General features: G+C 39.3%; 1 protein-coding gene across 5 annotated transcripts in view; it reads right to left on the bottom strand.

Moving 5' to 3' along the window:
• Cask (calcium/calmodulin dependent serine protein kinase) overlaps window positions 1-14814 on the bottom strand; it is a 348936-nt gene that overhangs the window by 11102 nt on the left and 323020 nt on the right. For all 5 annotated transcript variants that reach the window (XM_077106548.1, XM_077106546.1, XM_077106547.1 and 2 more), the window contains 4 exons: window positions 14539-14654; window positions 6198-6278; window positions 6010-6090; window positions 3027-3229 (listed from right to left, as the gene is read on the bottom strand). In XM_077106548.1, the coding sequence (XP_076962663.1) occupies window positions 3027-3229; window positions 6010-6090; window positions 6198-6278; window positions 14539-14654 (481 nt within the window). The remainder of the gene's footprint in view (window positions 1-3026; window positions 3230-6009; window positions 6091-6197; window positions 6279-14538; window positions 14655-14814) is intronic.

Consider the following 14814-nt stretch of genomic DNA (forward strand, 5'->3'; position numbering starts at 1 on the left):
ACCATCCTGAAGATTCCTAGGGAGGAGGTTGGGATTTATTACACACAAAACAAAACCAATAACAGTTTAAGTTCAAACCACTTTCAATCTGCTATAAACCTTGGTTTGAGTTACTATTACATTAAGCCTCGATTTCTTCCATTATGAAAATAGATACTGATTTCTATTTCATAGGATTCCAAAGATTAGGTAAGGAGTAATAATGCTTAATGAAATATAAAACATTATAACAATACAATCTATTATTTTAAAAGAAGCCAGGTTACTATTTTTTCTAGCTCAATGTCTTTACCATTGTTGTCTAGGTTTAGAGTTGGACCACAACATTTAATCATATGGTACTATTATACATGTGTTCCATTTGGCTTTAGTTGTCTAAAATAAATTAAGATGGCCTCAAAGCATCAGACCTGCACTCAATGAGCTGAACACTAGCATTAGGTGGTCTTTCTATGGCCCATATGTGGTAGAAATGGCCTCAGCTGTCATGGATGTGAGATTTTTTTAAAAAAAATGCCACAATTTACTTTCCCTGTTAAGGACAGTTTCTGATGTACATGGAGGAAGGAATTTCATCCTCACCAGTTTGTCTTCTTAATTATATTTTTAGCTTCTGGCACAGTGCTTGGCATATATGGGCTTGATAGAAGTTTGTTAAATCAAACTTACTGTGAGATACAGTAGTGGGGTTAATCTAACAAGCTAGGGCAGGAAAGGGGCTAGGAGAAAAATGTCATAAGGTCCCAAGGGGAAAGTCTCCCTGAAGCATCAAGGCTCTGTCTGAACGTAGGTTATTCATGGCCACTGGCATCCCCAAAGCAGGATAAGGACCCTTCCCAGACCTAAGGAGAGTAGGCTTAGGGCAGAGAGGCCTGAGGGTGAAGGCCCGTTGGTGCAGACTCTGCGGGCATCCCGGGCTGTACTGGTGTACACATGGTCTCAAGTGTGAGACCTGGGCTGGGAATGAGTCTAGACTGGGCAGAAGAGCATGGGACCAGAGTGGTCAACCAGCCCAATGAGAGGAGCAGGCCCTGGGGCTGCTGGCCCAAAGAGGCTCAGGCAGAGACCAGGATGCCCATGGCCTGCCTTCAGGGGTCAGTGGACTTGAGAGATCACAGTTCTGATAGGTGGGGACACAGGAAGCAGGAGAGGAGAGTGCAGGTGAGCCCATCCAGCAGTCAGGGAGCAGGGGGACAGTGTGCCCAGCTGGGGCAAGGAGGTGCTCCAGGGCCAAGTGCAATGGGTTAAAGGAACTGCTGTGGATGTCCTGATGAGGCCGAGAGAAGGGTCTCCCACTCAGCAGTGCAGAGCAATGCATGGCTGTGCAAGGACCAAGGGACAGGGAGAGCTGGACACTATGGGTGGAGCAGCAGCGGCAGCAGCGGTGGTGGCGGCGATGACAGCAGCGGCAGCAGCAGCAGGTAAGGCAGAAAGCCCTTGAAAGTGGACTTAGGTAATGCAGAGGGGGTCTGAGGAGCCCTGCAGCCAGCATACTGCTAGAGACATTACTACCAGCAGAAAACGACGTTCAGGTGAAGACCAGTGTGGAACCCAAGGAGAGGATGTCGAAGACCAGGACCAGGATTGAGACCTTGCCTCTAGCCACCCCTGGCCAGAAGATTTTTCCAATCCCTAGTAAGGAGGGATTAGTAGTTAAACAAAAATCAATCTGCGTTACACATCATCATATTTAGTTCTATATAGGTCCAAGTTAATTGTCAAGTCAACTACAGTGTTTGCACTATTGTTGCTCTCCTCCCTAGCCCCCAAACCAGATCCTTTCATGGTTTCCAAAGTTCCAAGTTCAAGAACCCCATCAAGTGCTATCAAATGGAAACAGATGAACCCATTGGCCGCAAGTTAGGATCTTGGTGTCCAGAAACTGAGCAGTCAGGTCCCAGGTCACACAGATCCTGCTATGCAGTTTCTGTCCTCACTTTGGGGATGGCTGGGGGACCAAGTCTTATGCTGTGACCCTTGAACAGGGATTTGCCCTGCCTAGGATGGCCATCTAAGCCTCCTGATGAAATATGTGGGAAGCCTACTAAAGGGGAGCTGACCCTTCATTTTGGTGGTTAGTGGACTAATTCTAGGTGATAAGGGATTTAGGGTACAGAATGGCCTTTAAAATGGCAGACCTGGGAGTCACAAGGGAACCCACAGCCTCTCCTGTAACCTCCCCTAGTGTCTATAATTCCCAAATCCTTCCTTCTGTGCTTCAAGTCCATTTCTGCTTGGATTATACTCAGACATGAAAAAATAGCTTATCAGCATTTTTTTAGGTGCTGAAGATGGAACCCAGGGCCTCACACATGCTAAACCCACACCCTCACCCTACCACTGAGCGACACCCTCATCCCCTTTGATGTCAAGCCTTTTCTTTCAAGTTTCCTAATTCCGATTGCTTTTTGCAAAAAACATATTTACAAATCATTTAATCATCTCCACATCCAACTTCCCTTTGAGTCCTCTCCAAGTTGTCTATATCTGACCTAGTTTTAGCTCAGGGTCAGGCAGCATCCTCTTGGGAGGAGACTGGAGAGGCAGAGAACCACCCCTGCTCTCCATCCCTGCTCCATCTTGACATCTGACATCTGGGGTCACTCATGCTTGTTTTCAGAAAGCTAGCACTGTGTTTCATAACCAGGCCCCAGGATCAGTGTCTTGCTGGTGATTAACATAAGATGCTGGCGGGTGCTCTGATGGTTCAGCGTAGCTGTACCAAGGCTGTTGTGATAACAAAGTACCAGAGTTTCACCCTGAGGTCAAATGATAGTAGAATTTCTGTAGAAGCTCTGAGTATAACAAATCTCATTGGAGAATAATCTGCTTCCTAAATACATGCCCAGTGATCGGCCAGTCTGCATTCTAGACTGTTACCCATAAAATCTTGATTATTGACACTTTCCTGAAGCTTATGAGATTATTATGCAACCCATGAATCTCAGATGGCATCTTTTGATTTCAGAATCTGAACTTATCAGCATGCAGGCAGGATGGAGGGGTTCAGGGTGGCTGGGCCTTACCTGAGGCTCCACATCCAGAATTGCAATCAGCCCCTGCTCGTGGATCTTACGGATGGTCTCCAGTTTTGTCCCATACATTGCGTCCTCGTGGCTGCCATACTCCAAGTATTCATTGTTTGAGATGTCTTGCATCATTTGGTCATGAGATACAAAGTAATAATTCTTTCCATTTTCTTCGTCTTTCTTTGGAGGTCTGGTTGTATCTGCAAAGTCCCATGTCACAGAGGTTTAAAGGCTGAGCTGATGAACTTATGTTCCTAATGGGCCCACCCAGACTACATCTCTTTTTAAAAGTTGTGGCTTCTTTAGGGTATGTCCCACATGCCCTGTTCCCATCCCAGCAGCTAGAAGCAAACTCTAGAAACCATATTTATATGTGTATAATGCGCCATTTAGTTATTTGGTTTGGGGAATACTTCAGTGTTTACAGATATATTTCACTCCTTCATGGACCACCACAGGAAAAAGATATGAAATGATCCAAGATTAACTCACTCACTATATATATGTCTCAGTGTATTTGGGCCTTGAGCAGGAGGAAGAAAGAAGATTTAAAAAAGGAAATACCAAATATGGTTATTTAAATTTAAACAAATTATAAATAAAAATTTAGTTCCTCAGTTTTACAAGCCATGATTCCAAGGTTTAACTGGCACAGGAGGTTAATGGCTGCTGTGCTGGACAATACAGAGATTGAATACTATCATTATCATGGACAGTTAGTGAGATGTAACCATAATTACCATATAAAGATTTAAACTAGGAGGTGGCAAACTGGCTCATGGGCCCAAAATGGTCTGCAGTCTTCAGGTTTTACTGGGACACAGCCATGCATGTTTGCTCACATTTTTGTCTATGGCTCTTTTTATGCTGCCACGGCAGAGCTGAGTAGTTGTGACACAGACTGTGTGGCCTTCAAAGTCTCAAATGTTGACTACCTGGTCCTTTACAGAAAAGATTTGCCAAAGTCTGACCTAAGTGGGTATATACTAAAGTCTAAACCAATATGCAAAACTCGCTTCAGGAAATGTTTTTTCTAGATGAGCAAGGAATATTGGTTTAAATCTTTTTCTCCCTTTCCTTCCTCTCTCCTACCTTCTTCCTTGCTTCCTACCCTCCTTAAGCAAGGACAAATTTATACTATTCTTTGCTGGCACATGGGCTCGAGCCAGTGGGGAATTTCTTCTTTCCCTTAGAAGTGCCAAGTGTCATGGACTTCAAACTGTGGACAATCAGAGAGGAATTCTTTCTCTAGCCACATCAAAAGCTCAAGAAGTGGCATAATATACTGATGATATACTATCTTCAGATGATAACTATCTTCAGTTATCTCAGTAGTTAAATGTATCCTGTATACATATCTGGGATCAAATATTTTATTTATTTATTCCAGATTTTTTTTTATTGGTGCATTATCATTACATGGGGTCAAATATTTCAGAGATTAGACATGATTGACATCAGCAAAAGTAAAGTTTAAAGTCCAGCTAGCTAATTGGCCATTTAATAACATGGAAGTTCAATTGTTATGTGCTCAAGAACAAAACAAATGTTAGCCAAGCTTGTTGTCCTCATGATCTAGATATAAGAAGGATTAAAAGAACATTCCAAAGTATTTGATCAGAAAACCCCAGTAGCACCAATTGCAACGATACTTGATAAACCCCAGTAGCACCAATTGCAACTGGGGTAAATCAGAGCCATCTTGTGAAGCCTCCTGGCTCACTCAGGTGTACAGACTGAGTAAGTGGTGTGGACTGTGTGCTTCAGGATGGCATCCCAGGGTCCTGCAGGAAGGAGCCAGTCAGGACATTTTCTCCAGTTGCTCTTACAAATCATTCTCCTTAAGCTCTTCCCACCCTGAACAAAGCTGTAACTGCTAGAAAGCTTAAGGGATTAAAATTTGAAACTTGGGGCTGGGGATGTGGCTCAAGCGGTAGCGCGCTCGCCTGGAATGCGTGCGGCCCGGGTTCAATCCTCAGCACCACATACAAAACAAAGATGCTGTGCCCGCCGATAACTAAAAAAAATAAATAAATATTAAAATTCTCTCTCTCTCTCTCTCTACCCCTCTCTCTCTTAAAAAAAAAAAAAATTGAAACTTTAGAATACAGATGATAATAAGATGGCTGCTACTTATCCACCATCTGCTAAGTGCTTCATACACATGTACTCAAATCTTCTTTACAACCCTGGGATTATTTTATTTTATAGTTCACATAACGAAGAGGGCAAAAGGTTAAGAATAAAATATAGGAAGGTAAGGGGGATATTAGAAATCTAAAAATTTTCAAATTCTTTATAGTAAACAATTGATAGCACATTGACTGGGTTTTTAAACTGATAAGAAGAAGACAGGTGTGTTGGTGCACACCTGTAATTTCATAGCTTCTTGGGAGGTTGAGGCAGGAGTGAATCACAAGTTCATGGCCAGCCTCAGCAATTTAGTGAGGCCCTAGGCATCTTAGATGCTGTCTCAAAATAAAAAATAAAAATGGCTGGGAATGCAGCTCAATGGCAAAGCACCCCTGGATTCAATCCCCAGTATGAGAGAGAGAGAGAGAGAGAGAGAGAGAGAGAGACTGTTGCATTACAGAAAAGTATATAACTATTAAAACTTATTTTTCTGAAGAATAATCTAGGCAATGTTTCATGCATACTGTTGGAAAAATTAAATTATAAACAGAATGGATGAACTTAATGTTATTAAAAATCCCACAAACATAACACACACACACACACAATGCATATATTCATACTAAAAGAAGCCTAGGAGGGTATACAACAAAATATTTATAGAACTTATTATTGGGAGAGTGAAGTTGGGATTAATAACTCATTTTCTTCATTGTCCTCTTTTGGGTTTTTACAAATTTCCTACAACGAACAGCTATTACTTATATAATCAGAAAAAAATATGTAAATTACCATGTTGAAAATTAATAAGAAAAACATAATTAAAAGATATCGAGACGTTGCTTACGTGGAATAGGGTATGCAAACCGGTCCGGGTGCTTTGTGATGAGGGTGTTTTTTATGTGTCTTCTCCCAACACCATGTGCACCTATGGCATTTTTTGGAAAAAAAAAGTTAAAATTGACAACTGTTAATAATATTTACAAAATGTTTTTAAGGTGAGAATAAGTAAGACACTTTTATAGCCAAACTTACCTAATAAGACTAGTGTTTTCCTTTTGAATGCTGGCAGTTTTACTACTTCTTCATATGTGACAAGATCTAATTGATCAAACACTAAAATGCAAAGATTTAGAAGAAAGGTCAATTTATAGAATGAATATTTCAAGTACGTAAATTGTAATTTTACTGGCAAAAACCAAGTTACATTAAAAGTGTCTTAAAATATGAATTCAATTTATGGTATATGCTTTACATGTGATTGAAGTCATATAGCATTTAGGAGAGAAATTTTCATTTTAAGCCCATGAAAATGCACTTTAGAAACAGGGGCAAAGATATGTTGAGTACATGCATAAAAGTCCAATTCGAAAGGATACTGCATATTTTTTCCCATGCAGTATCTAGCAAATCATATGAATTGATTCAAAAATCACATGCTGTTCATATTTTTACAATTTAAGAAATCAGCAATACTAAAAAGAAAAAGTCTATGGACAGTGACCAACATGAACAGAGCATGAATGCAGCTAAAGTCAACCAAGAGAGGGGCCAGCTACATCGTTTCTAGAGAGAAATGGATGAGAAATGCACAGCCATTGGTCTTGAACTTCATGGTTCTTTCTTTCAAATTGATTAAGGTGGCATGCTAGATTCTTTCAAAGTCAAGTTCTGTAACTATTGTCACAAGCTTTTAAATGAGCATCTTGCAAGTTCTATTGTAACCCAGATATCCATTCGATGGAAAATCTCAGGTACGTAAGTAGGAGAACATGCTTTCCTGGCCCTGAAACCATGTCACTCATCACCATGGGCAGTTGTGTGTCATAATCAGGATGGACAGGATGGCAAGAATAGTAAAGGAGAATCTGAACTCAGAAACTTTTGCAAAAGGAGAGTTCTCTGATTATTACAGACCAAGAAGAAATAGTTTAAAAATACTTCTCTGACACCTGCCTGTTAACAACACAAGAAGGATTTTAAGCAACATGTGAAAGCGTTCTGAGCAAATGACCATTCCTGTTGAAGTTCAACATGGTCAGTTTCTCACACAAATTTGAAAATTCTCACAAGAAGGCTAAAATCATCTGTCTGTTTTCTGCAGTTTTTTTTTTTTTTTAACATGGTCATACCCAAATATTGTCAGGTACACACTAAATCTTCCTCTTAAAAGAATAGTGAATTAGCCCTGTATTTTATTTATTTATTTATTTATTTATTTATTTATTTATTTATTATTATCATTATTATTTTTGGTATTGATTGAACCCAGGGGCGCTTTATCACTGAGCCACATCCCCAGCCCTTTTTATTTTGAAACAGGGTCTCGTTAAGTTGCTTAGGGCCTCTGTAAGTTGCCAAGGCTGGCTTTGAACTTATGATCCTCCTGCCTCAGCCTCCTGAGCCACTGGGGTTACAGGCATGTGCCACCATGCCCAGTTTCTAGCCCTGGATTTTAGAGGGGTTGAAGTAAATTTAATAAAATCGATTTCACATTGCCATAAAGGAATCTGGGATGCTTAGGTTCATCATTAAGAAGGCATCTGCTCCCTGAAACAATGTGGCTAAATGATTGTATCCGCTCAGTAGCAAAGAACCTCACAATGCAAAATAAGATACCCTGGAATGCAATCGATCAGAAACAAACAAATGAACAAAAAGCATGATTCTCAAAATATATATAAAAAGAAATATGTTAATAAAGCATTAGTGCATATTAATGGGTACTTGTGCATTTGTTTTTGTTCCATAACTGGATTTCATAAAGGTTGACTGCAAATCTTTAGAGCATATTCCCTAGCAGCAGGTAAAAACGACGACATGTTTTCTGTGTTTGAAATGGCACGCTCCCCAAATTAAAATGAACATGAGGCTCTCTGTGGCAGAGCTAGCTAGTAATGCTGCAGTGGTAATGGAGTGATGAGAGCTGCAAAATGAAAGCAGGAGTGCTTATGGCATCATTTTTTTTGTACCTATTGTCTGCTGAGTAATATCTCCATCAAGAAAAAGCATGCTTCTGGAACAAGTACATCAATTGGCTGATTTATTTATTTATTTAGGTACTGTGGATTGAGCCCAGGGACACTTAACCACTGAGCTACATCCCCAGCCCTTTTTATTTTTTATTTCGAGACAGGGTCTCACCTAAGTTGCTTAGGGCCTCGCTAAGTTGCTGAGGCTGGCCTTGAACTTGCAATCCTCCTGCCTCAGCCTCCCAAGCTGCTGGGATGACAGGCATGCGCCACCATGCCCAGCTGATATGTTTTAGTGTGTAAAAAGAATCAAGTCTCTCATGAAAGATCAAGATGATGATGACACAAGCATTCTGAATGGTAAACACATCCCTTCCCTCTACAGAGCCCTGACTCTGGTCCTACTGGATTAAGATGTCAGTTTTTAAAAACACGCAAGAATGTGTTAGATATCAACAATCAACACCACGAAATGAACAGATAGGTTAAACATCAGCATCTTAACCATGAACGAGTAACATGAAGGGGTTACTTTGCTCTAAATGAACTCATCACATGGTCATAGGGTTGCAAAGCAATAAGAAAGGATATTGAAACATAAGAGATACAAGGAATATTAGGAGCGTAATTAAAGATTGAACTTTTAAAGGTTTTTAAGTTGCTTGTTGATTGAAAAAAAAATGAAACCACCAAAAACACAGAGGCATAGTCATTCAACAGGTTACTTACATGCACAGAGGCCATTGGGAGTGAGACAGCATGAAAAATGTACAGGGGTCATTGAAATATGGCTTTTCATATATTAGTAAAATAAAAGTATAATATGCACAAAATAAACTTTATCATGCAATATTCTAAACACAAGGCAAATCAATCACATTAAGAAACAAACTCATTTTAATAAAAATTTAATCATATCCTTATATAAAAGCCAGTGGATTTCACATACTAGCATCTGGGATTGAAATTTTACAGGGAATTTACAAAACACTCTTTTTAGAGAGCATAGGTGTGGAAGTCTTCTGTTTTTTGTTTTGCACCTTCCTGTACTGTTTGCAATTTCTAATTGTGCATGCCTATTACTATTATTATTAATTTTTGCCAGCTCTGGGGATGGAACCCTAGCACATGCTAGGAAAGTGCTCTACCACTGAGCTGCAGTGGTAATGGAGTGATGAGAGCTGCAAAATGAAAGCAGGAGTGCTTATGGCATCATTTTTTATACCTATTGTCTGCTGAGTAATATTTCCATCATCATCATTATTATTATTTTTAATACTTTCAGTATTAAAAATAATGCCCTAGGGTGGCAAGGTCAGAGGCCACTATTTTGTCTTTAGAGTTCTATGTACTCAAGAAAACAAAAAGCATAAAAGTAAAGTACTTTTACTTTTAAAAGTAAACAGTAGTAACTTGTAGCACTAAGCATAATTTAAACATACTTATGAATGGTATTGTAGAGATGCTCTCAGTTCATATGTACGTATATAATAGCATATTTTAGGATATTCAAATATCACTGGCTCAGGGATCTGTCACTTAAAAATGAATGAATGAGGGCTTTCTTCCTTCCTTCCTTTGTACTGGTGATTGAACCCAGGGACACTCTACCACTAAGCTATATCCTCGGCCCTTTTTAGTGCTTATTTTGCAACAGGGTCTCCCTAATTTGCTGAGGCTGGCCTTGAACTTGTGATCCTTTTGCCTTAGCCTCCAGAGTTGCTGGGATTACAGGTGCAAGCTACTGTACTTGACGTGAAGACTTTGTAATTTTAAAAAAAGTTCACATTAGTAACTTGATCCAAAATTTACTTTTGGAAGTTTTAGGGGTGGGAATCTCAATGCCTTAAGAGTGCAATTCTAGCAGCACGACAATGCTTTTTGCACAGAATGTATGTGGCTAAAAATCTTTACAAATAAACACTACACATACCATAATCAAATTTGTTTCCCCAAGGATTCAGAAATACTTTCTGGCATAGTTTGCTTATATTTCTCTGATTTCCTGGTAGGTTACTCAACATTTCAGACACTTCTTTTAAGTTTCTGGTAATTACTTTCCAGTTGAATCTTTTCCATAAAAAAAAAGCTGTTAGCATTGAATCCTTGTCTCAGTTTGAAAAGCTGCAGATATCTTCAAAGACTACACAAATTTCCAGTTAAAAAAGGGCATTGCATACTGGTCGCATCAGGCCATGGAGTGTACACTCGAATGCCTGCAGTGGCCAGGAAACTAATGTGGTTAAATGAAGTGGGCCAGACACAAAAACAGGGGATTGTGGGGTTGGTGGGCGCTGGAGAGTAAGTGTCCATCCAAAAGGGCCATTGATGGCCCAGATTCCTTAAGAAAGGAAGTAGCTCACTGTTCTGCATTCCAAGGGAAGTCTAAATCCAGAGTTTTATATTGAATAATCTGACTTTCAAATGTGATAACTTATAAAATTGTTTTAAACACTGTGTGTGAGAGACAAAACTTATTTATGGGTTTAAATTGACTAACAAATAGGCTGCCACTTTATGATGTGAGATGTAGGCCACACAGATGAGCAGAATTTGGCTTTAACTAAATAGTAGCATTTCCTAGTGACAGAAATGGAAATAATTCTGGTATTATTGTTTCCATAAGTTTTATCTACTGACAGTCTGAATCTTTTATTTTTACCACAATTATAAACAATTTCAAAATTTGATGATAAGGCTTGGCTCTTGCTGTCGATATATGATCAATTCTCAAACATGCAGATTATGAAACAAAACATACTGCTCTTATTTGCTAAGTACTACAGGAAGAACAAAGGGCATATTGTGTTTCATTAAATTTCTGAAAAAGCCAGAAAAATCCTCTGCAAATATAGTTTGATGTGTGCCCATGAGCCCATCTGGCTCATTTACAGTATGAAAGATTATGATATTTCCAATTTTTTGATGTTTCTATGTATCTGCCTTACTAATGGAGGTCGATAGTATTTGCTTCTCACTCTTTTAGGGCAATTCTGTATGTTAGGATGAAATTTCATTATGGCTAAAAGCAGAAGAGCTGATAAGATGCCCAAATTCCCTTCTTGACAATCTGATCTCTTGTAGAGTAATAGCAATCCCTCAGGAAATGGAAGAGTTGGTTGGTGAAGCAGAAGAAATCTAAAGAACTGGTAACAGAAAGAAACGCTAGGCTTTGTCAGGCAGAATAATCCAGAAAGTGCAGGAAAATAGCTGACCATTTCTCCTGACCAGAGAAACTGAAAGGAGAGCTTGACAGATTATTTTGCAGGTGAGAGAACCCTAACAATGATATTCTGACTAGAGAATCACAGATAAACCTAAACACAAAGAAACTCCCCCCCCACTTAGTCTACATTTTATTGGCACTTAAAGGTCAATTATCATTTCATATTAGAGGTGAAAGCAGTAATATGTCATAGTTTAGCAAAAAGCTTACACAGGTCTAGCTTCTGTGACACTCAGAGAGATTTCTCAGGCTGCTAGAGGACAGCAGGTCACAATATAAAAACAAATGCTCTAAATGGTTCAGAAGGCAAAAAATAATCCCCCTTCCCATGCTGATTTCTATGTCATTAGAGAAAAGCATTATTTAAGGAGCTCTGCAAGAACCTACTAAGGAGCTCAGACTTCATTTCCCAAGAGGGTTCACATGCAGAGAAAAGTACTGACAGGCAGAACACTCACTTAAGCAAGGGATTGATTCGGCTCTGATGCTCAGAAGAGATCCTTAGTTAGGAAAACACTGAAGATAACAAATAAGTGGTTGAAGTAGGTCCCCATCCCCACTTGCCCTCGCTTTATCTTCATTTTGAGTTTCCAAGAACTTAGATAGGTCAATGGTTTGGGACAGATGTAAAGACAGAGGAAAAACCACTTCTGTTCTACCCATTAGGCTCCTGCCTTCTGTATCAAGGGTGAAATCTTTCAACCTTTACAGGCAATGATCTATCAGAGAGCCAAAGCCTGCTGTGGGATAGAGTACTAAGCTTCCTTAAATGATACCCATCTGGCAGGCCACGTGGTGAAAGAACACTGAATTTGAGAATTAGAAAAAGATTGTCTTGATTGATTAGCTGAATTCCCTTGTTTGTTTTTTGGTACTGGGGAATGAACCTGGCGGGGGGTGGGGGGAACGGGACATTCAACCACTGAGCCACATCCCCAGCCATTTTTTTTTTGCAGTTGGACACAATACTTTTTTAAAAAAAAATTATTTATTTTTTTTATGTGGTGCTGAGGATTGAACCCAGAGTCTTGCATATGCTAGGCTAGTGCTCTACCGCTCAGACACAACCCCAGCCACCCCCCCAGCCATTTATTTTTTAAAATATCTTATCTAGAGACAGGGTCTCACTGAATTGCCGAGGCTGGTCTTGAACTCCCGATCCTCCTGCCTCAGCCTCCCGAGCTGCTGGGATTATAAGCATAAGTGATTTGCCCGAGTCCCACGGTTACTCAGGTGTACTGATTTCTGGTCCTATCTCAGGCTGCCTATTAAGCTTACAGATGTATTTGCAGGACCAGTGTGCTCCATCCGTTAGGAATCAGAGAATTAAGACAACAGAAGAGACTATTGATGTCCCGGTGCTCAAAGAACAGAAAAAGTGAACCACAGAAAATACTGGCTGCTAGACTGGATGCTGATTCTCTGGCAAAATTCTTTAATGCATGATTGATTGGGTTAATTCTTTATCATCATTTAGAAAGATCTAGTTTTTCAATGGACTTGCTTATTTTTCCTCATAGCTGAATTAAAGAATATAGGCAAATTGAACACTCATGTCTATGGGCCCTCCATTAGTACAGTATAAAACTAATGATGCACTGACAGCCTTTAACCAGCCATTTCTTTGTTGTTTTCTAGGTTTAAATTAATTTCAATACCATCTATGTCTATGTGTCATTTAATATTGTAAATTTTTCAAATTAAGATTTTTTTTGAGTATTTAGATAATGTCAGTATGTTTTCTTGTGAGCCTGTTAGATTGTGCTACTGGCAGAAGCTGGCAGAAATAAAAACAACTAAGGACACTTGGCAAAAAACTGCTGACATCTTAGGTTGAGCAACACTCTGCTGATACTGCATTGCATTTTTTCAAAGCATACTACTTGAGAATTTGCAATTAATAGTGGCTAGACTGCATTTAACTACTCTGCTTTAAGTATTTCTTCTCTTTATAAAACAAAACAAAAAGTCATTATGAGAGGAGTGCTCTGTAGTAGTACATAATCAGAAATAAAAGATACATTTTATCAGAAATAAAAATGTGGTACAATGTAATTAATCTGGAAAGAAGGACTTCCCATTTAACACTACCATTTGAACTTAAAACTATGTGGCCACTCACATTCATCTTGTACCATACAGCATTTCAAAATGTTTATTTTAATTTCTGATTCAGAAATGAAAACTGAGAATTCTTAAATATTTTTTCCTAGTGAATGTTAGAACATTCTACAGAGAAAGAAGCTTTTCATATTTGTCCAATTAATTATATTATGTTGTTGGATTGAGTATGTGTGTTTGGATTCGCTTGATTTTTTTGGGTCACATTTGATTTTTGGAGTGCTTTCTGAAACCTTGGGAACCCATCTAATGCCAGTGTCAGGGCTCTTAATTCCTCAGAAAAAGTTCCTTACAAAAGGAGTCATTTTAAGGAATCATTGAAAATAACTGTATCATTATGTATTTTCTTTTCGCTTAAGCTACATCCTGCGAGTCTTCTGGGAATTCTCTTGCAATAACAGATCATGCTTTCTTGGTATTCATTTCAGTTTTTAACAAAACAAGTGAACATTTTGACTTACGTTGCACACAAGCTTCCATATAGACAAACAAACTATGAAGGGAAAGCCAAGATAATGTCTTTGATTTTTTGGGAGCTTGGAAATGCCATGAAGGAGAAGACTACTCACAGAAACAGACTAAATCAAGTTAGTACCTATGTCATCTGCGCCCTTTCAAACCAAGCACTGAACCTTTTGCAGCACAGCTTGTGCGTGCACCTTTGCCCTTAGATATCTGTCATGGGGCCATGTCCAAGCACCAGGGAGGAAGCCAGGAGGGAGGGTTATCTGCTCAAGGCCAAGGGAGGTAAGAATCCTGGGGTCTTGGCAAACACTCAAGCTCCCATTTCTCAGGGGAGGACTTAACTTGTTGACATCCCCGAATACAGTATTTCCCAATAGCATTTCTATCCAATAAAGTACAACTTTGTAAAATATATTGTTAATCACCAACATATAATTGGAGGCAGAGTTTTCTTCATGGTTTTGCAAGTTGGTGACAGTCTCACAGGGTGGAATGTTTTGGATAAACTCTGAAGACCAAATGGAAATGCTACATCTACATTGGTCTTGGAGATGTTTAACCCAGCCTCAGGAACCGATGTACTTTTCCCTACCTGCATTGTGCTTTGCCAAATATTTATCTTTGTACTGCTTCTTTTTCTTGCCAAACCAAGTACAGCTGGCCTGCTGCTCCTGTTTGGTCTTCTCCATTGCAATGCAAGCTACTCGCCTAGTACACAAAGGAGGGGGAAAAAAACCCACCAAAATTAATGTATACATTAATATATATTAATGTATAAAAGAGAAAGATGATTCATTTGAAGAGTTTACATGAAAAAGCATGAACACACTCATTGCAGTCTTTCAAATCACTCACAAAAGACTGCTTT

Source organism: Callospermophilus lateralis, chromosome X (assembly GCF_048772815.1).
Source record: "Callospermophilus lateralis isolate mCalLat2 chromosome X, mCalLat2.hap1, whole genome shotgun sequence".
Classification (NCBI taxonomy): Eukaryota; Metazoa; Chordata; class Mammalia; order Rodentia; family Sciuridae; genus Callospermophilus; species Callospermophilus lateralis.